The sequence below is a fragment of the Condylostylus longicornis genome, unplaced genomic scaffold (genome assembly GCF_029603195.1).
Source record: "Condylostylus longicornis isolate FDR11 unplaced genomic scaffold, ASM2960319v2 ptg000119l, whole genome shotgun sequence".
Lineage (NCBI taxonomy): Eukaryota > Metazoa > Arthropoda > Insecta > Diptera > Dolichopodidae > Condylostylus > Condylostylus longicornis.
This window is the reverse complement of record NW_026578087.1, coordinates 508,290-529,788: the sequence shown is the minus strand read 5'-3', so window position 1 is coordinate 529,788 and position 21,499 is coordinate 508,290. Positions and strand designations below refer to the sequence as shown.

Below are 21,499 nucleotides of genomic sequence, written 5' to 3'. Positions count from 1 at the left end.
ATTTCGAATACAAAGTGCTGTTAATAATGAAAAAAATATAGAACAAAATAACAAAAAAAAAGAGGAAAAATCAATTTTCTATAAATAATTTGAAAAAAAAAAAAATTTTAATTTTTTGTTTGTTTCTTTTATTTTTCAATGTCAAACAATATGTAGAGTAGTGATTAAATCCTGTTGGATGATCAAAATGATTATCACCATTAGATGATATTGATGATAATCATATAATAATAGTATTGTTAATTTAGAATTAGAAAAATAATTTATAAAAACACAAAAAAGGAAAAGACCAAAAAAAGGATAATTGTAATACGAAAATAATAGAAGTGAACACACACTCACAATACGCATATATACAAATGCATGAACACAATGAACAAAGTACAACTATTAAAGATCCTTAAGGCATTTTATAGTGCTAATTGTCAGTAATCTAAGCTAAACGTTATTGAAGGACCCATATACAAAATATTTCATTTAGTTTTCTGAACAGAACATTTTATAACTTTTTTTTTCTTTATATTAGAGAGAATTCAATAATTCCCGACCTATGAGGTAAAAAATATAATAAATTATAAATAGAAGGTACAACCCGTTTTTAAAATAATCTCTGTACCGCATAAAACCAAATTGCTATGCTAAGATATGAATACTTATGTAATTACTAAAAATTATGTACAATTTCTACGTCAACTACAATTTTTAAATTTGATAACCTTAAGTCGTCACCTATGTATTATTGTACAAAGAATTTTTAATTCATAAAATTTAAATCGAATTGAACTATAATGAATTTTATTTTAAAAACCAAATATTTTATGAAAACAAAATTATTTGTTAAAATTCACGCCATCTACTGTAATTATTTTAAATGAATGTCTGTCAGATTTCATACTACATATATGTTAAATAAAAAATATACGATGACTTTCATTTACTTGTAAGTGACAATATTCTTGTAATTGAATGTGTGTATGTGTAGGTAAAACGAGTTAGAATATTAATTTGGAACTTTTATAAGTAAACACTACAATATTCTGTTTGTTCTTCAACAACCATACAAAAACATTAAATATATACAAATTTAAATACATATATACATAAGCGTACATATACGTATTTTATTTAATTGTACATAATATAGTTTTACTTTTTTATGAGATTATAATAATAATTAGGAGAAAATTAGTTTTCCAGAAAGGAAATATACTTATTCTAAGTATGTGTATGTAATTGTACATAATGCATGTGCCTGTGTGACTGTGTGCATTTACTACTTAAAGGAAATTAGTTTATATACGAAAAATATTGATTTTACTTTTTTTTCTTTCTTATTAATTTTGTTTTATCAATTATTTTTTGGTAAGAATATAGATCCATGTAAAGGATTCACTCATATAAAATAAGGAAGTGTTATATAACATTTTTGTTTTGAAAAATTTTTAACTTGAATTAAAAAAACAAATTTTATACCACATAATGTGGGTTTTATACCCTATAATAAAAATATTTATTTTAGACGATCTTTGGTTCGTACATCGTACTTTATTTTTTTAAAGGAGATGACATTTTCAGCCACGCTACTCAAATCTCAATTATAATTTTTATATAAATTTTTCAGAAGCCGACCGAGATCCTGAATATTTGCATTTCCTAGATCAGTAACCCGCTGAAAGAAGGGTGGCCCAAAAACCCTACACCTAATGAGTACAATAGGTGGAACATTGTTTCCCCCTTCTTTTCATTATAGCAGCCTCTACAGGTATCGTTTATGGGACAGACTATTCAGAATCCCTATTACCGTGGCGATATCCACTCGTCGAAGAGATATCAGATTCCTTGTGCGACGCGTTTTTAGTATTGGCCACAAATTCCTTGTTGCGTTGTATGATGCTCCAATTTGCCCTTAAGAGGTTTGTCTTTATGAACTCACCACGATGTGAATTGTGAAAAACATCGGAATTACATTTATATTCCATATAAACACGGGTTTCTGTTATCAACTATTTTTTGGAATTCAAATCAGTACGAATTTAGTTATTTATCATTTTGACGTAGTTTAGTTTTTAAGTATAAATGTCATTTAAAGCAGTTGAAAAGTATTTTTTTTTTCAACCATTAAAATAAATAAATAAAATATAAAAATATTTTTGTGACTGCATTTTTAAAATCACGTGCAAATCTATCTTCTAAATGTTATGTGCAATATGGGCGCTTATATTAGATATAGGAACACGTACACACACTCATACTCATTCTCTATTTTCTACTTTAGTTATTTTAAGGACAAAACTTTATAGTAGAGAAAATTTTTCATTTTATTTGTATTTCATTTTATAAAACAAAATTAGATTTGCGTGTTGCTGTCATTTTCTCTCTATGTTAGAATTTTTTTTTAAATAGCAAGAGAAAACAATGAAAAAAGGTAAAAATTTCTGACAGTTTTAAAAAAAAATTATTTTTTTTGTTTTGTTTTTTTAACATTTTCTCTATACTCTTTTATACATTACCTACAACAGAGTTTAAAAATAGGATTAAAATAAAAAGAAAACAAATACTAAATTTAATAAAAAAAAGTTTTCGAATCCTTTTTTAATTTGTTATTTTTTCTCTTTCTCACCTTTTGTAGCTAAATTGATCGCCAACAAAAAAAAAAAGAATTTTATTGAGTGCTTGTTATATACTCAAGATCTAAAGTTACCTACTTAAATAATATCAAAACCGAAATTATTCTGGTTCTGGAGTAATACAAAAGGATAATAAAAGGTATAAAAAAGTTCCTTTTTCACTTAATCATTCCAATATTTTTAAATTCCTTTGAGAATTTTATATGAAAAATTTCCAGAAGAAAAAAAAAATCCAGGTTTGCGATTTCTCATCTTGAATGTGTGTATAAAAAGTATAGCTATGTGTTCTCATGGACCGACCATGTAAAGTCCAATTCTTTCAAATTTTTTTTTCTCTTTATATAAATGTCAAAATCAATTTATATTAAATATGTTATTCATTTTTACAATATTTTTCAAAATTATAATTTTAAATTTTTTCAGTATAATGAATTTATTTTTTATATTTTACTGTTATACTAGAATTTGATGTGAGAAATAGCTGTATAATAAATAGTAATCTTTATAATCTTTATACTTGAATTTAAATATATATGTCCGTTTTTAATGTGAATGTGATAATAAAAACGACGTGACTGAACAAAATTGAAATGTTCATGCAGCTAGATTGCTGTAAAACTGCAAATATACAAAATCTGTAAGATTTCATAGGTTTCCACTTTCATATGAATAGCGTTTTAATCAGAAAATTAAAAAACTAAATTTTTGAATGGCTAAAGTTTCACATCAAATGTAAATTTTCATTAGAACAAAATTACACAAATTTATACATATGTGTATGCTAAATAATATATTAATTAAAATCTCCAAATCTTAATTGATAATTCAGATTTAGTTCCTAGTACGACGTCTTTTCAATCCGCTCGTAAAACAATTAGATGTAAATTGCTTTCATTGAGAGATTAAGTATTTGAAATCCCGTTTTTTCACTAAAAATTTAGTAAATTTATTAAAAATTCTGTATTCGTAAGTTTAAAAAAAAATTCATAAATTTTATTAGCATTTCGGCCTATGTTTTGTTTCTTTTACAAGTTCTACTTAAGTAATGTTATTCCTACAGCACGAATAGCGTCCAAATCTTACCTTATACTTGGCAAAATAAACAGAAACGGAATGCATTAAACGGTTAACAATTTTAAATACCCATAAATGCTGTACATACCTACACCTATGTGTGTACAATACATATGCACATTAGTATAACAGTAATATTAACAAATTCATGTATCTTCAATCAAAAACTTCATCCGAATTCCCCAAAAAATAGTGAACAAAAAATAAAATAAAAAAAAAATATAAAAAAAAAAACAAAAAATATTTTACCTATAATTTTGTAACTCTTATAATAATTTTTAATTTTTTAACAAAAAAAAAAACCTTTCTAAAAATTACAAAAAAAAAATTTGCATAAAAATTTTTTTTATGTGTACGTTTGTGTTTGTAGTGTTTGTATTAAATGATTGTGTTATGTTTGCAAAGAGCAAAAAAAAAACATTTAAAATTATCAAAATGAAGGGAACAAAGAAACAGCAAGAAACAAAAAAAAAACAAAATGATGAGATTAAAAAAAATTAAATTAAAATTTCGCATTTTAATTACAATAGCCGCCAGCATTTGAAATTTAACAGTAAATTAATTGCAAATATTTTTTTTCTTTTTATTCTTCTTCTTCTTTGCTTAAAGCCTAACAGACACCGCCGCCCTATACACAACTTACTCACCTATATAATATTTAAAATGTGTGCTTTTCGAAATTTTTATATTGATTTAGAAGAATTTTTGACTTCTCATTTTATTTGAAAAAAATAAAAATTAATCAATAAAATGGTGTGCAAGTATGCATGAATGTAACTGAATATGGAAGTATGAATAAGTATAATATACGAACAACATAAAAGTATGCACACGTACGAGTTATGTAACATTGGAAAAAACAAAAGCAAAACAAATAAAGTTGGGTCAAACCAATGGTTTGTATTGTAGCACTTTTCCCTTCAACAAGTGAAAATTCTGCTTTTAAATACAGTCTATGTATACCTATCACACTATAAAAATTATTTTCATTCATATACAAAACTATTACTAGGATTGCATATATTTAGGATGACGCATATATGCAGTCTTTGAAATAAAGCAAAAATTAACATAAAAAGGGGTTAACATTATGCTCGATTTTAAGGGTTAATTGTGTGGTTAAGAAAAATAATTATATTTTTTAGTGTCACGAAATTTACCGTTAGCTTTTTGCGTTTATAAAAAATTGGAAAAGCTTGCGGTTTCGGAAATATAGGGTGTCAAAAATTCAAATTTTACGATTTTCAAGAGGTGATAACTTGAGAGGGGGTGGAGATGGAAAAAAAATTTCTTCTAACGAAATGAACTATTTGTTAATGTCTAAAAGCCCCTAAAATTTCAAAGTTCTAGAATATAGGATCTAGAAGAAAAACGACATCAAAAATTTGGAAAAAAAGGACTTTAGATAACGGTAAATTTCAACGGCCATTTTGTTTTTCTAAAGTTTAACTATAGTATACCGCGGTAGGGGAAGCAAGCCGCTGCCTTTCTGCGTTTGCAAAATTTCAAAAATACTTATGGTTTCATTGCAACAAATATTTAAAAAAGGCCATTTTTAGGGTTTTGGGGGGGTATAACTTCTAGAGGGGGGGAGATAGGTAAAAATTTTGTTCTACGAAAATAAGTTTCTAGTAAAGATCTATGTATATATAAAATTTCAGCTTTCTATCTTCAAGGGTGTAGAAGTTTTGTAAACAGACACACGGACAGACGGACGGACGGACGGACGGACGGACAGAGTGAAACTAATAAGCACTTTTTTCAAAAAATTTTTTGGAAAAGTGCTAAAAATAAATAAAATTCAACACAACAAAGTAGGTACCTACTCACTCTTTTTAAATGTTGTAATTTTCTCTTTTTATTTTTGCTCTCAAAATATAAAAATGATATTTTGTTTTAAATTTTATAAAATTTTGTTTTCTGTGTTTTCTTACACATATTTGAATCAAATTCTTGAATAATGAAGCACTAAATGTAGGCACAAGATAAAATTTAAGTTCGAAAGTGCCATAAAAACGAATTGTAAAAAGAAAAAATTTTATTGAGTTTCGTTTTCGAATGAAAAATTTGGTAGCTCTCAAACTCCGTTAAAACAAATTCATTTCCGAATTTTTATCTATGAACAAACGATCACAACTACAAAAAAAGAAAAACATTTTTAAATAAAAAAATTTCTAAAACTAATTTTTTAAATTCGGAGTCAAGACGGAAAACTTGGCTAGTTTAAATGATTTTATTTTCACATTCAGCCAACTTTATTTCATAAAATTTCCGTTTACGTTTTGATTCAACTCAGTCATATATAGTGATGTAATCGTCTTGTCTATTTCCAATTACTACAAATACAATAACATAAGAATCAATTTCCTTCGAATTTCCTTCGAAAATAAAATTATTCGAAATTAAGTATCAAATGACTTAAATCTCATTATTCTTCATAATCATAACATATACTAAGTTTACTATTTAATTAAAAAGCCCGAAAATTCCTACAACAAAAAATGACAATAGTAATACAAAAATTCGCCGCATACGCAATTCCATTTTGTATTTTTCGATTACCAAATTACGTAATTAATATTACATTACTAATTAAGTGAAAATTTAACTTTAATGAACGGATTCTGATTATTTAAATTTTTCATAAATATTATAAAAGTAACTTTAATACCCACATATAATGTGTATAACATTATTACAATATTTATTTATAACACAATTTAAAATTTTATATGTTTGTAAAATAAGCGCAAATGGGAAATTTTTACATTCACAAAATGACCATAAAATATTCATTTTACAATTTAAGTTTTTCCACATTATTTTAAAAAAAAAAACTAAAGACCTAAAAGAAAATTATAAAAAAAAAATTGTGCTAAAATAAAAAAAAATCAATACAATAGTTTTCATTAAAAAAGCTTATTTGTATGTATTGGAAATTTTTGTTTCTTTTTAGAGTAATTGGGTCAAGTTCGTATAGAGTGTATTCGTTTTATTCATTTGCTTTTTCATTGTTTCTTTGTTATTTTGTTCTTTTCGTTTTTATGAAATTTTGTAATATTGCTTTTAAAATTATATGTTAAACATGTATGTATGTATGTATATTGTATGTAAGTTTATAAAAATAAATTTTGTGTACTTTTTAAAGCTTTATTAAAGTTTTTATACTTTTTCTCTTTTCCTCGTTTTTATACATGAAGTTTTTTTTTTCTTTCCTTCTGTCATACTTTGTTATTATATTATTATCTATAGGTTTTAGCCTTAAAGTATGTAAAGAAAAATTTCAATGATTTTTATGTGGTACATTAGTGAATATAATCAAAAGTATTGTGTATAAAAAAGTAGGTAGTATAGAAGAGTATTTGGTTTTTTTATAATATTGTAGGTAAGTAGGTAGTTTTTATGCATAAGTATAATGTGAAAACAAAAATAGTTCATTAACTATAACTGTAATTATTATTATATTCCCTTTTCGACCGCAATGTTTACATATTTTATAGTATAAATTTTTATATTTCCTTACGTATATTTCAATTTACATAAGTATAACAGTTATGTATAAGTATAACACATTTGTAAAGTGTTATACATGTTATAAATATTACGTGAGGCTTATAAAATAAATGAAAAATTAGTTCTGGAATTCCATGGTCCATCCTCTGAAGTTACGTTATAAAATTCAATTACGTTATAAAATAAATTTGAAAAGTTTGAAGCAAGAATCTTGGATCTACCTAATTACAGAGTTTTTTTTCATTTATTATCAGAATTAACAGTAATCTCGCCTTAGCCGATTTGACATAAAAAAGATGTGTTAATTTAAACTTAATTATTTCTTTATTAACTCATTTTGACCAAAAATTAGGTTATCGTGTTTTGACAATATTTTGTACAATAAAATCAACTCTAATTATAAACAATTTTATTAAATTAAAAGTTATACTTAACTGAAATTTTTAAATTCTCATTAAAAATTTTGAAATTTTAAATTTTAATTAAATTTATTGATAATTTGATATTAATATATCACAATATAACAATATTATTGTACAGTAATAATAGATCAATAATAAATTCTACTCCTCTCTAAACTTTTCTATATAAATTTTAAAATTAATTTATTATTTTTTTGCTTTTTTTTTATATTTATTAAATTTTCGCATTATTTGCATTAATATAATGAATGTATATGAATATATATATTTAATATCTATATTACATAAATATGTAGGAATGAATAATATGCGGCACGCTGAGTAAATACATAACAGTAAAATCATTTTATAAATCATTGTTTGCATATTAGTTCCAGTAAAATTTAAAGAGTTATTCATAGACTTGACAATACCCGGTGCATTTAGAAATGATAATTACATTAATTTCAATGTTACTAAAATATTAGTAATTCAATTTGTTTATGCATTTGCCATTGCTTATGCAGCAATTACTCAGCTTATGAACTTTAATTGCTGTATACGTTTTAAAGTCACAGTGCGTTATAAAAATATTTTACTGTTACTCATACAACATTTCGTATTTTTTTTAAATTTTGGAGACATTTTAATAAATTTGATATTTTGGAAACACCATCAATAAAAAAAAAAGACAGAAAACAAAAAATGAATAAATTGTTGATGCTTTCGGATCTTCTGAACAATTTTCTACACAATGTGTATGAAGGTATGTGTGTATATAAGATAAAAATGATGATTATTGCCATAGCGGCACATAGTATCATCATCTTCACATCACACACACATTAGTTTTTATAACATAATCGGAAATATTTATAATTTTATATCGATGCGATTTTGTATATACGTTATGTATATGAGTATATTTGGGAGATGTTATAATGATAATAACTGCGAGAGAATGTTGCAATACACATTTTTGTTTTTTTTTTTTTCTTTAATTTTTAATATTTATATAAGTTAAAGTGTTTTGAAATGAAATATTTATTTTATTATTATTTTATCTACCATTTTTTTTCTTGTTGCTCATTTCATTGTATGTTTATGTATGTATATGTAAATAATATTATCGAATAAATAAAAAACAGTAATTTCGATATATTATTATATTTGTACATAAAATCCATAATAAATAAAATAATATTATTTAAATAAATTTTATTTGGTCTTACGTATATACCTGAATATAATGTATGCACGTATGTGTATTTAAATGTGTACATAATTATTTGTGTACCTACATAAAATGTCTATAAATGTCTATAATATCCGAAAACAAAAATACAGTTATGTATAAGCTGCCTATTTACAATATGTGATGTGAGAGCGAAGTGCGTTTGAATGATTGAAATTTGTAATTTCTTATTCATTTTTATGTATGTATAAAGGTATAGAATGTGTACAAGTCGTAAATGGAAGAAATCAAATAATATTGAGTTGGAGTTAGAGTTTATACTTATTTGGCAATGCAACATAACTCAATAATTTTGCCAAAAACAAGTTAAAAAATCAAATTAAAAAAAAAAATCCCAAAAATTATTAAAAATTGTGTTGTGTTGCGTTTTTTGTTCTACTCTTCTTTTTTTGGTTTTAATTAATTTCCCTTCAAACAAAAAATTATTTTGAAAATTAAAAGACAATAGAATTGGAAGAAGAAATGTTACTCTTAAAAATTGCAGGAAATTTCTCTCATATATGGGTTTTTTTTTTCTTTTTGTGTATTTCTCTTCTGGGTTATTCAAATTCTGAGAAGGTTATTGGTACCTACACACTTTGTAATTTGTATTATGTACATTTATTATAATGGATCAGCACAGCACAGTAGAAGCTCAGGTATAACAATAATAATAATAAAAAAATATTATTTATGTTTTTAATTTTTATAAAGAATCGTAAAGCCATAAAGCCTCTGATGTAATAAAAAGTTAGAGAAAAAAAAAGTAACATTACAATTTTAAAGGCGGATTGTTTTTACTTTTTCTTCTTTTTTTTTCTGTTATATTTTTTTTTGTGTTTTCTGTTATACATAATTTGTGATTTTTTTTTATTATCTTAAAAATATTTAAATTTATATGCCATTTTTTTCTTAAATGAATTGTTTATATTTTTGTTTTCTTGTTGTATTATTGTTGTTTTTCAAAGTTTGTAAGCATATATGCACACATATGTATGTATGTATGATAAGAAATTTGTGCCACTACAATAAAATATTTTATAATTATCATAAGTTCAGAAACTTTTGTATATTACATACACACATGTTTGTTATACGATTATGCAATTTTTTATTTTAAATTCTTTTCGTATATTGTTATTGTACATTGTATGTATGTATAATATTTATAGGTACATATATGACATACATGTATACTTTTAATAATCAGTAACATACTATTTTACAATTTCATATAGAATTTACGAAATCTTAGAATTATTTAATTAAATTTACATATACAGTCAGTCGTGAGACGTAAGTTCATACGCGTACATAATGAGTATATCAAATATGTATGTGTACTCGTATACGATATAAATATTATGATATTTTATGAAGCTTTTAATTTATGAAAATTAGAAAGAAAATTAATTTTCATACATAAAGATACATATGTATGTATGTATATATATATCACAATATTGCAGTCAATATGTTCTTATAGTATAACAGTTTTCATATTACGTTATTATAGTTATATACCATTTGATTAACTAGTATTAAATTGTTATTCATAGATAATCATAGACAAAAGTTCGAAACCAGCACTAAAAATTTAAATATCATGAAATTTCTACTCAAATTTCAATGCCCTGAAATGAATGAGAATTTAAGACTTCATGTAGACTTGCCGTCTATAAGAATTATAAGTTGAATAATTTTATTTACTCCGAATAATTTAAATTACAAATTTTTAAAATCAACACACAAATAGTGTTGCAATAACTATTTTGCGTTCGTAATTTTAAAGCTGTTTACGATTGAATTTTTATGACTTGTGTCACTTTGATTTATTTGGTGTATTAAAAAAAAAGAAATTATTAAATTGCACTAAAAAAAAAAATTGTACCTTTAAACAGATTTTTTTTTATTATTCGCAACTTTTCAAACGCACGTTCTTTAAAAACGCGATCTAGGTAGAGAGATTTAAGTAAACTAACCGTAATTACAACAGGTAAACGAACGAAAGCCTGCCAATTTTAAAAATCGAAATAAAAAACATTCACACCCCCCAACTTTTATAATTTAAGGATGTTACGGTGTTTTCCTTTCTTTTTTCTTATTTAACATTCGCGAATGTGTTTTGAAATTTTATAGTAATTTTATTATTTTATTACTAAAGTCCTTTTTTGCGAGAAATTTGAAAACAAATCCTTTCTTATCGATAATTTTATTTATGTTATATATATATATATATATATATAAGGTATATAATAGTATATAAGTAGTAGTTTTTTTTTAAATAAAAATATTTGAAATTCACTTACCTTCTAATTTCATTCCAACTTCTAAACATTTTTGAAAACGACAATATGGGCAACGTTTACGTTGTGTTTTATCAATATGACATGAACGTTCGGCAACACATGTATAAACTTTTTTATTTTGTACTGTACGTTTAAAAAATCCTTTACATGATTCACATGTTAATAAACCATAATGATAACCGCTAACTTTATCACCACATACTGGGCATAATTCTTCAAATAAATATTTAAAATCCAATGGATCATTTGTAATATTCCCGTGACTACTACTGTTACCACCACCATGACCATGGCCATGATGATGTCCAGCACCAGTAACATGACCATGATTAATATTACCGCTAACACCACCGATATTACCACTTTGTATTGTATTACCGTTATGACCGCCAGGACCAACACCAACTGATATACCAATAGCACCACCAATTGAATTAACAACTGGTGGTGGTAATAATGAATTATAACTAGTTGATCCTGTTGTATTATTATTATTACCATTTCCTAATATATTTTGTTGACCAGATCCAGATAAATTATTATTTGTACCTGGACCATTATTACTATTACCACCATTTCCTCCGCCGCCGCCACCACCACCACCACCACCGCCACCCCCACCACCTGGTATACCATTACTACCAGATCCACCACCATTTATACTACTACCACCACCAGCACTATGCTGGGAATTTGATGATGTATTATCTTGATAACCTGTTGAAAAAATATACGGTGAATCAATATTATAAATGTATGAATATGAAAAATTCGGATTTGTTGGAATTTGATATTGATTGTAATTATTATATGATTGTTGTTGTTGTTGCTGCTGCTGCTGTTGTTGTTGCTGCTGCTGTTGTTGAATATGTGCAGTAGAAACAATATGTTGATGTTGTTGTTGTTGATGATGATGATGTTGTGGCTGTTGTTGTCCACTACTATGATTATTATTATTATTTGTTGTTGTATTGTTATTATTATTATTTGTATTATTATTATTGTTATTATTACTGTTCATATGTAAAGCAGTGTTACCAATTGCATATACATAATCTGGTGGTGATATATTATGATCACCAGTATTACCAGATGTATTTAATCCATCTGATGATTGTGTATTATTATTATTATTTGTAATATTATTATTATTGTTGTTATTTGTATTATTATTATTGTTATTATTATTATTATTATTTGGATTTGTTGTGGAAGATGTTGTACCATGTACTGGTGATGATGGTGATTGATCAACTAAATTCATTGAAAATGGTGATATGTTAAGCGACGACATAAACGACGCTGCAGTTTGTTGAGGCTCCATATCTAATAACATTTTTTGTTTTTGCAAATATTTTCAAAATATTCTTTGCTTTTTTGTTTGTTTGTTTATTGTTCCTTTTTGTTTTTTAATTTGTATTTAAGTTTTTTTTAACTTTTTTATTATTATAAATTTTTGCATTTATTTTTAAATAGTTTTTTTTTTTTTATAATTAATTAAAATCAAAATTATTTTTGGGGTCTATGATTGGGGTGAAAATTGGATTTTCTTGTTTTTCTATATTAAATTTTGTTTATTAGAAAATTATTAAAAAATAAATTTTTTTTTTTTTTAAAATCGAAAAGAGTAATATGCGTGTGTATGTTTTGTGTGTGGACGGAAATTTAAAATTAAAAAATTTCAAGCGAAAAAAAATTTTGATAATTTTTTTTTTTATTTTTTTCAAAAGGTTCTCATATGAGAGTTTCAATTTGTTTCTTTAACAAAAAGTTTTTAAATTTTTTTTAAATTTTGTTTTTTTTTTATTATTATTATAATTTTTAATTTTTTTTGTATAAAATATATAAAATGGTATAAAAATGGTATATATAATCCGTTGTCTTATTCTTTGATGGTTCTTTGATTATATAATTGTTATACTTTAAAAAAAAAATAAAATGTTTTTTTTTTTCTAATTCGATGTAACCGAGAAATAAGCTGATTTTTTTTTAGTAATAAAGCTAAAGGGAAGTTGGCTATTATTTTTGTTTTTAATCCTAAAATTTTAAAAAGTATATTTGGAAAAATTTAAAAGAAATTTTTTTTTTCAAAGCCGTGTTTTTATACAAGCAACATAAAGTGTATAAGAATTTTTTTTTTAATATTTTTTTTTTTTAATTTTCAGTTTAACTGTTGGGTTTTCTTTCACTAATAAAAGTCCAGGATTTGTGATTTAATAGTTTTGTTTTAAATATTAATGATGAAAATAAATACATGTTGAATTTTCAAAGCGAAAATTGTAAAAATACAAAACAAACTGAAAATTAATTAAATAATTAATTTTTAATAAAATTTTTATTGAAAGTCTGCAGAATTTTTTGATTTTTTTTAAATTTAAAAATTTTATTCAAAATGTTTTTTTTTTTATTATTTTTTCCAATTGAATTTTTTCGTTTTAATTTTCAAAATGCTTTCCTAATTTTTTTTTGGTCGTTTTGAACTTTTTTATTTTTTGTATAATTTAATTTAATTTTTTTTTTATTAAATTTTAAATTTTATTTTAATATTTAAAATTGTTATGATTTTTAATTTTATTATAATAATTAATGCACTGTAATCCTTGTATAATAAATTTTTTTTTTAATTTAATTTAATTTAATTAATTAATTAATTTTTTTGTATATTAAAAACTCTCTGCGCACTCAATCTAATTAAATTATAATTTTTCGAAAGAGTATTTTCCTTATTTTTTTTCTAATTTAATTAAATTTATAATTTTGTTTTTTATTTTCGTTATTTATTTTGTGAATTTTCTCTTTTTTCTAGATTTTTTAATAATTTTTCATCAAATATTTTAAATGTACTGATGATGATTTTTTTTTTCATTTCTAACAATTTTTAAATTTGTTTTTTTTTTTTGTTATACATATAGTTTATGTATATAGAATATAATAATATATAACTGGTATAACTGTTATACAAATTAATAACATTTGAGTTTTTGTTGTTTTTGTTTCTTCTCTTTTTTCTTGTTTATTTATTTGTGTGTTTGTTTGTTCCCTTCTTTTAAAATAAATAACATTTAAAATTTTATTATACTTATTTTTTTCTTGTTTTAATTGTTATATATATACACAAATTTTTTTTAACTTTGTTTTTGATTTTATTTTTAATTTAGATAATTTTTAAAAATTTGATTCGAATAAAAATTTTTAATTATTAATTAATGTTATTAATAATTAATTAATTAATAATGCAGGTAAATGAGAAAATTTTTTAATTTATTTTTAATATTTTATATACAAAATTTTTAATTTTTAAAGTTCCTATTGGATTTTTAAGTAAATATTTTTTTTATTTTAATTAATTTATTTATTTATTAATTGGCATTCCAGATTTTATGTACAATTTTTTTGTTTTGCTTGTATTAAAGAAATCTTATAAATAAAATTGTTATATTTTTAATTATAATGTTTAATTTGTTATAATTTTAAACTCATTAATTATAATTTTTTTTGTTGAAATATATATATTTATATGTATGTGTATAATATATAATTTACTCTTTGCTTAAGAAAATTGTTAATTATTATTACTGTTATATATATACCGTTGAATGTTATATTTTATTTATAATAATTATGAAAAATATAATAATTTTTTTTTTTTTGCAAATTTTTCACATTTATAATAATAATAATAAATTTTATACTTTTATATAATATGAATTACCAAAAAATATCACATTTATAACAAATTCTATTTAATTTTTCGCTTCCATCCACAATTTTTTTTTTTTTAATTTCTCTTTTTAATTTTTATATTTTTATTATAATTTTTTTTCTGTTTCAAATAAATTAATAATTTAATATATTAGATTTTGGGTTTTTTTTTTATTCTTTTGGTATTTATATAAATTTATAATATTCATGTATAATTAATAGAATTTTTAATATTTAATATTCCTGAGCAATATATATATATATTTAATGTGTATGTATATGGTTTGTTTTTAACTATAACTAATGTTTTTTTCTTGTTATATATATATAATAATTATATTAATAAAATTTAATTAATATTAATTTCCTTTTTTACTTATTTAATATATTTAACAGGCAAATTAAGAAAACCATTGATTACTTTTTCGAATTTTTCAAATTTTTTCAAAAATTTTTTTTTTTTATTTTATTTTATTTAAATTTTATATATGTATATTCATTGTTATTTTGAAGAAACATTGAAGATTTCTTTTTATTTTTATTATATTTTGTAAACATATTTTATATATTTATATATATATATATATATATCAATTGATATTTTATCCGTTTTTTATCTATATATAAGTGTATGTAATATCCAAAAGAAAGTAGAAACAGAAATGAAAGGAAATTTTTAAGAAACGGAAATTTTCGCAAATATTTAAAGAAAAATTCCCCTTTTAATTATTTTTTTTCATTAATTTTCAATTAATTTTTTTTTTATTTTTAATAAATTTTATTTATATATACATATATATTTTAATTTTAATCACAATAGTTTTCACAGGTAATTTAAAAAATTTTATTTAAATAATTTTTGTATATATATATATATATGTATTCATATATTTCGTTTTAATTTTTAATTTTAATTCTTTCTTTTCTCTTGTTTTATTGTGTACTTATTTTCATTTATAATTTTTAATTTATTTATATTTTTCGTTTTGAATTTAATTTTATATATATATATATAGGCAACCACAGTATTAAATATAAAATACTAAATATATATATATGTAAATATTATTTTTTAATTTGTTTTAATATTTAATAATTGTAATAAAATAGAAAAAAAAAATTTTTTTTTTGAAATTTTTTGAAAAACTTTTGAAACTTTTTTTATTAATTTTATTTTAAATTTTGTAATTAATTTTTCAAATATAATTTAATATATTAATTAATTAATAAATAAATTTATATACAATATTCATAATCCATGGCTGAGATATTGTATATAGAATTTTATATTATTAATTGATTGTTTTAATATTATTTTTATTGTATTTAATGAAGGTATGGTAAGGTTTTGTTATTTTTTTTTTTAATTTCAACTAGTTTTGTGTATAAAAATCACTATTTATATTTTATTTTTGTATATTTCAAAATAACATAATTATTTTTTTTTATTATTGAAAATAATTATTGTGTATGTATATATTTCTTGCTTCTAAATTGTATAAGTAAGTATGTACAATGCGTATAGTAAAAACAATGATATTTTGATTTTTATTTTATATTTTTATTTTAATATATGAATTTTTTATATTTTTTTTACACATATGTTTTGTTTTATATATATATTTTTTTTGCTATATGAGTATTTACATGTATATTAATAATATTATACACTTAATATAAAAACGAAGAATAATAAGTGACCCAATTTCAAAATAGAATGATGAATATAAAATTATATTGGTTTTATTTTTATTTTTTGATTTTTATTTTTTATATGCCTATATAACAATTTTGTTTTTTTTTTTTTTTGAAATTTTATATTAAATTATTTTTGTTTTATACTAGGTATTTAATTCCAAGTTAAAAAAATTTTCTTTCTATATTTTAAAATTTTCAGAAGTTTTCCAAAAATTTTCAAAAAACATTCCAAGATTTATTTTTTTTGTAATAGAAAATTTTGAGATTTTGTAATTATACAAATTTTTCGTTATATTTAATATTAAATTTTTAATTCTTATAAATGTAAATATTTTGTATTACAAAAATAACTAAATTTTTTTTTTAATTGTTTTAAAAATTTTTTTTTCTTTTTGTTTTAATTTAATTTTAATAATATTTTTTTCTTTTTTAATTTTATTTTATTTGAATTCATCGAGAGAAGAGAAAAAACACGAGTAACGGCTAACACGGACCACGATTGACTAACTTGGGCAAGTAAATACTAGGATACCCTTACTACTTGTACCGTATTGTCGTTGAATATGAAAAAAAAAACAAAACAATAAAAAGATAAATGAAAAGAAAAAATCGGAAAAATATAAAAACAAAAGAAACAGAGAAGAAGAAAAAAAAAATACCAAAACACACTACACCGAAAAAAAAAAATTTTTTTTTACCACCAAAAAATATAATGACATACATTTTATATATATGTATATACAGTGTATATTCTACTATTTATGTACATGCAGTGTGCATTGTATATAATATATTTTAACTTCAATAACGTATGTATCTTGAATTCTCAATTAAGTATACCGAAAAAAAAAAAATAAAAAATTGAGTATACCGTATACTGACTGAGTATAACCGAGCACAATAATAATGAAACATATGGAAGAGGGACACGTCACAGACGCCTTACTCAATAGGAAAATTATAAAAAGTACATAATATAATAAAAATTTTTTAAAGTTTTCCAACTTTTAACAATACACATAAATATTTTTTTTTTTGAAAAAAAATATTAATTTTTATTCGTTTCTTTTTCAACTTATTATTACATTAAAAATACAGTGAGAGAAGAAAAAAAAGGAAACTAAAAGGAGAATTGCAAATATGTATACAAAGTACCGACATACTAAAATATAAACGAAACTGAGAGTAGATATTTTTTTTTTTTGTAACCATATTGTTATACTTTAATCAATGCATAAATAATAATAACAAAAAAAATATATACAACAACCTACCGTAATAAAAAATTTCTGAGTTTTTACACAAAAACAAAAAAAAAAAATTATATGAAAAGTGAGAGTGAGAAAATTATAACGAAAATGAAAACGAAAAAACAAAACAACAAAAATAGTACAAAAATATTGAAGAAAATAATAAAAATAAGAGAGAAACAAAAACAAAATTGAGAGAAGAAGAAAAAAAAAGCTTACATAGAGTTTTACAATTTAAATTTTTTTACGGTAATATTCGTAATTTGATTTCTCATATTATCTCTCTTTCATGTTTTATAATATCGTTATTTATGTATGAATGGATGTAATAATATTTGGGTTTCGTTTTCGGCGAACTTAAATATGCTTTTAGTTAGCTTTTAAAATTTTGTACTTATTTTATTTATGTAAAATAATAAAATAATATTTAATACATTGAAAAAAAATTGTTTGTCTCTCTAAAGTTTATGAAATAAATAAAACCACACACAAACACATGCATTCGTCTATAAATTCTCCGAAAACGGAAAAATTCTCTCAATTCAATTCAGTTTGAATTCAATAAAATGCAAAAAATTAAAAATATGTAGAATGAAAATGAAAGCTTTTTTAGTTTTAATTTATTCTCTCAATTTTATGTAATATATGACGAAAAGCTTCCATATAATTCAACTTCAATAATAATAATGAAATCTAATTTAACGAGAAGTTTTTTTATACGTACTCTTTACAGTCATATTACATACATACAAATTTGAATTGTTTGGTTTTGTACTCATTATAGCCCCAATAATTTTTAATATAATATTGCACTTGGGACCTAAATAGTTTTTATATATGTATGATAATAATTTAAATATAAATATGTATATAGTGTATACATTTATATATATGTATGTAGATAAGTGTATGGGATATTAAGTAAATGTGATATAAATGTAGGTGTTCGATAAATAGGGTTACCATAGTTATAAAAATAAAAAAAAAATATATTTTTGTTATTTTGATTATAAAAGAATTTAATTGATTTTTATTATTGTATAGAAGAATAGAAATAAGGAAAATTTTAATAACCTTTTTATAATTTTATTAAAATTAAATATAAAATTTTTGTAAATGTTATGTAGTATTTAGAAAATTCACGATATACTTTTGTTGAAATCATTTAATTAAAATAAATTTAATTATTATTATCAATTAAGCACATATGTATACACATACATTTTAAGTATAGATTCATAATACTTATACATAAACGAATATGACAGATAATGAGAGAAATTGACAGACACTGACAGAAATTTATTGAACGACGAAAAAATCAAAGAAATAATTTGATTTTTTTTTATTATAATCAAAAAAAAAACAAAAAAATTAATATTTTTCGATTACCCTAAAAAGCTATTAAAATTGCATTTCTGAACAATGTAATCCATTTTTGTGGCCTCATTTTATTTGTTGTTTGTTTGTCAGTATTTTTTTTTATGTTTTATCAATACATATACACATAATATGTATGTTTATTGATGTACATTGTACGTTCGTACATTAATGTAATATTATTAAGGTAGGTTCTCATTTTTATAATAAAAAGTGACCTCCTTGTTAGTTGCGCATGCCGTAATATTTTTTTTTATTTTCATTTTTATTATTCTTATTATTTTTCTGTAATATAAACGCAACTAAAATTAATACACAAAAAAAAAAAAAATCTTTTATAATTTTTTTTTTGTGTGTAGGTCACAGAATTATAAAAATAGTCAAAGTTAGCTTTTTCTGTAAAGTTTTCGCTTTTACATATTTTGTATAATAATTTTGTATTAATAAGTGTTTGTATGGCATGTATTATGAACATAAATCAACGTATACAATTTTGTTAGAGAAAAAATATTTTGTGTATACTTATGTATACACTGTAAGAAAAAAAATATATTCAATAATAATTTATGACATTGTAGATTTTTATATACAAAAAAAAAAAATGTAAATATCTAAAAATATACTTAAGTATATACTAGAAGAGAATATATGTAAATGTACATACATATATTAGTGCATCTAATAATTTTTAAATAAAATATATTATTCTATATTTATTATATGTACGTATATAAAATGTAATCTATGTACTCTAAGGTTAGTTAAAAAATTTTAAATGAAATTTGTTTTTACATTCAATTTTCTATTATTAAAATTGAGAAAGCTATGTAGCTATATAAAATAGGTCTAGAGAGCTTTTAATAGTATCTTGTATATAAGTATGTAGGTATGTACATCATTTGTATGTATGGATTAATAAAATTAAATATAATCAGTAATATTAACTAATTTATATTGGTTTTTCGGCACTTTTTGAAAAAATTCTCAATTTGAAAAGGTGGAAACAGAAACTGGTATACAATATTTTGTGTATAATAGATGACATGTAAATTATTTGTAATCCTAAGTTTTTATGCATGTATATTTCTAGTGCATATTATACTTATATGTATACTAATTTTTTTTAATATATTAAAAAAAAAAATCATATTAAAATTTTGAATTTTTTCTTGTTAAATGAGAATGAGAGTGAAAATATTAAAATACGTAGATACATATATACATACAATATAATAGTTCACCTTATGTGCCATATAAAGACAAAAAGCTTATACGATATACTAAATTATATGCATTTCATGTTACATACATACACATATGTATGTAATTATATTTAACTTTATATATTATTTTTTATTATAGAAATAAAGCACCACAAAATACCATTGAAATTGAGAGTGTTCTGCGTGAAAAATTTCATATATGTGCGTATGTCCATATGTATGTAGGTATATACATAAAATTTTTATTTAAAATTGTGTCACATGCATATTACATGTATGTATAAATGCACGTTTGTTATATTTAAGCATCAATATGGAAAATAATATGTAGGTAGGTATATTTAATTAAATATCGTACATACACTATTATACTAGTATGTAAATATTAAGAAAATGTATAACAAAAAAAAAAAAAATAAATATAAAAATAAAAAATTGTCTCGCCATAAAAGCTAAACTTTATCTTTACATATGGAAACTCCAAAAAAAAAAAAATGAAAAAAAAGAGAGAGATATAAAGTAAATATGTACAGAATTATGTAAAATTAATAATAAGTAATTTCATTATTATATTATTAAAATTAAAATATTTGACTTAATCTAAAAGTAACATTAAGTTTATCGTAATTTAAAGATAATACGATAATATATTACCGTATATATGATCGTATTTTTATATACATACATATTATGAAATTGTAATAAATATATTGCATAAGCAATCAATTTATACCATCCGCAGCTCCACTCCTTATCTATATTACTCTTTTTGAGTAAATTTTCTCAAAATTATAATATAAGATGAGCGTGAATATAAAACTCAAAAGATGTCGCTTGTATATGCATAAAAAATATCAACAATCATGTATAATTTATGCATGTACATACACATATACATATATAATATGTAGATCGCAACACTTATTTAATATCTGCGTATATACAAACATAATATTATAATGTATGTCAATATCAAATGATCCAATTTTTATGGAACTGTGAAGAAAAAAATAATAACAAAAAATATTTTGTATGTATGTATGTATGTATATTTATGCATTTTTTTTCAGATGAATGCATTTTTAGTG

General features: G+C 21.9%; 1 protein-coding gene across 1 annotated transcript in view; it reads right to left on the bottom strand.

Moving 5' to 3' along the window:
* Positions 1-12,878, bottom strand: part of LOC129614743 (nuclear hormone receptor FTZ-F1-like) — an 87,835-nt gene extending 74,957 nt beyond the window's left edge. The window contains exon 1 of the mRNA XM_055529592.1: positions 11,159-12,878. Within this exon, the coding sequence (XP_055385567.1) occupies positions 11,159-12,494 (1,336 nt within the window). The 5' untranslated portion in view covers positions 12,495-12,878. The remainder of the gene's footprint in view (positions 1-11,158) is intronic.
* Positions 12,879-21,499: the final 8,621 nt, after the last annotated feature.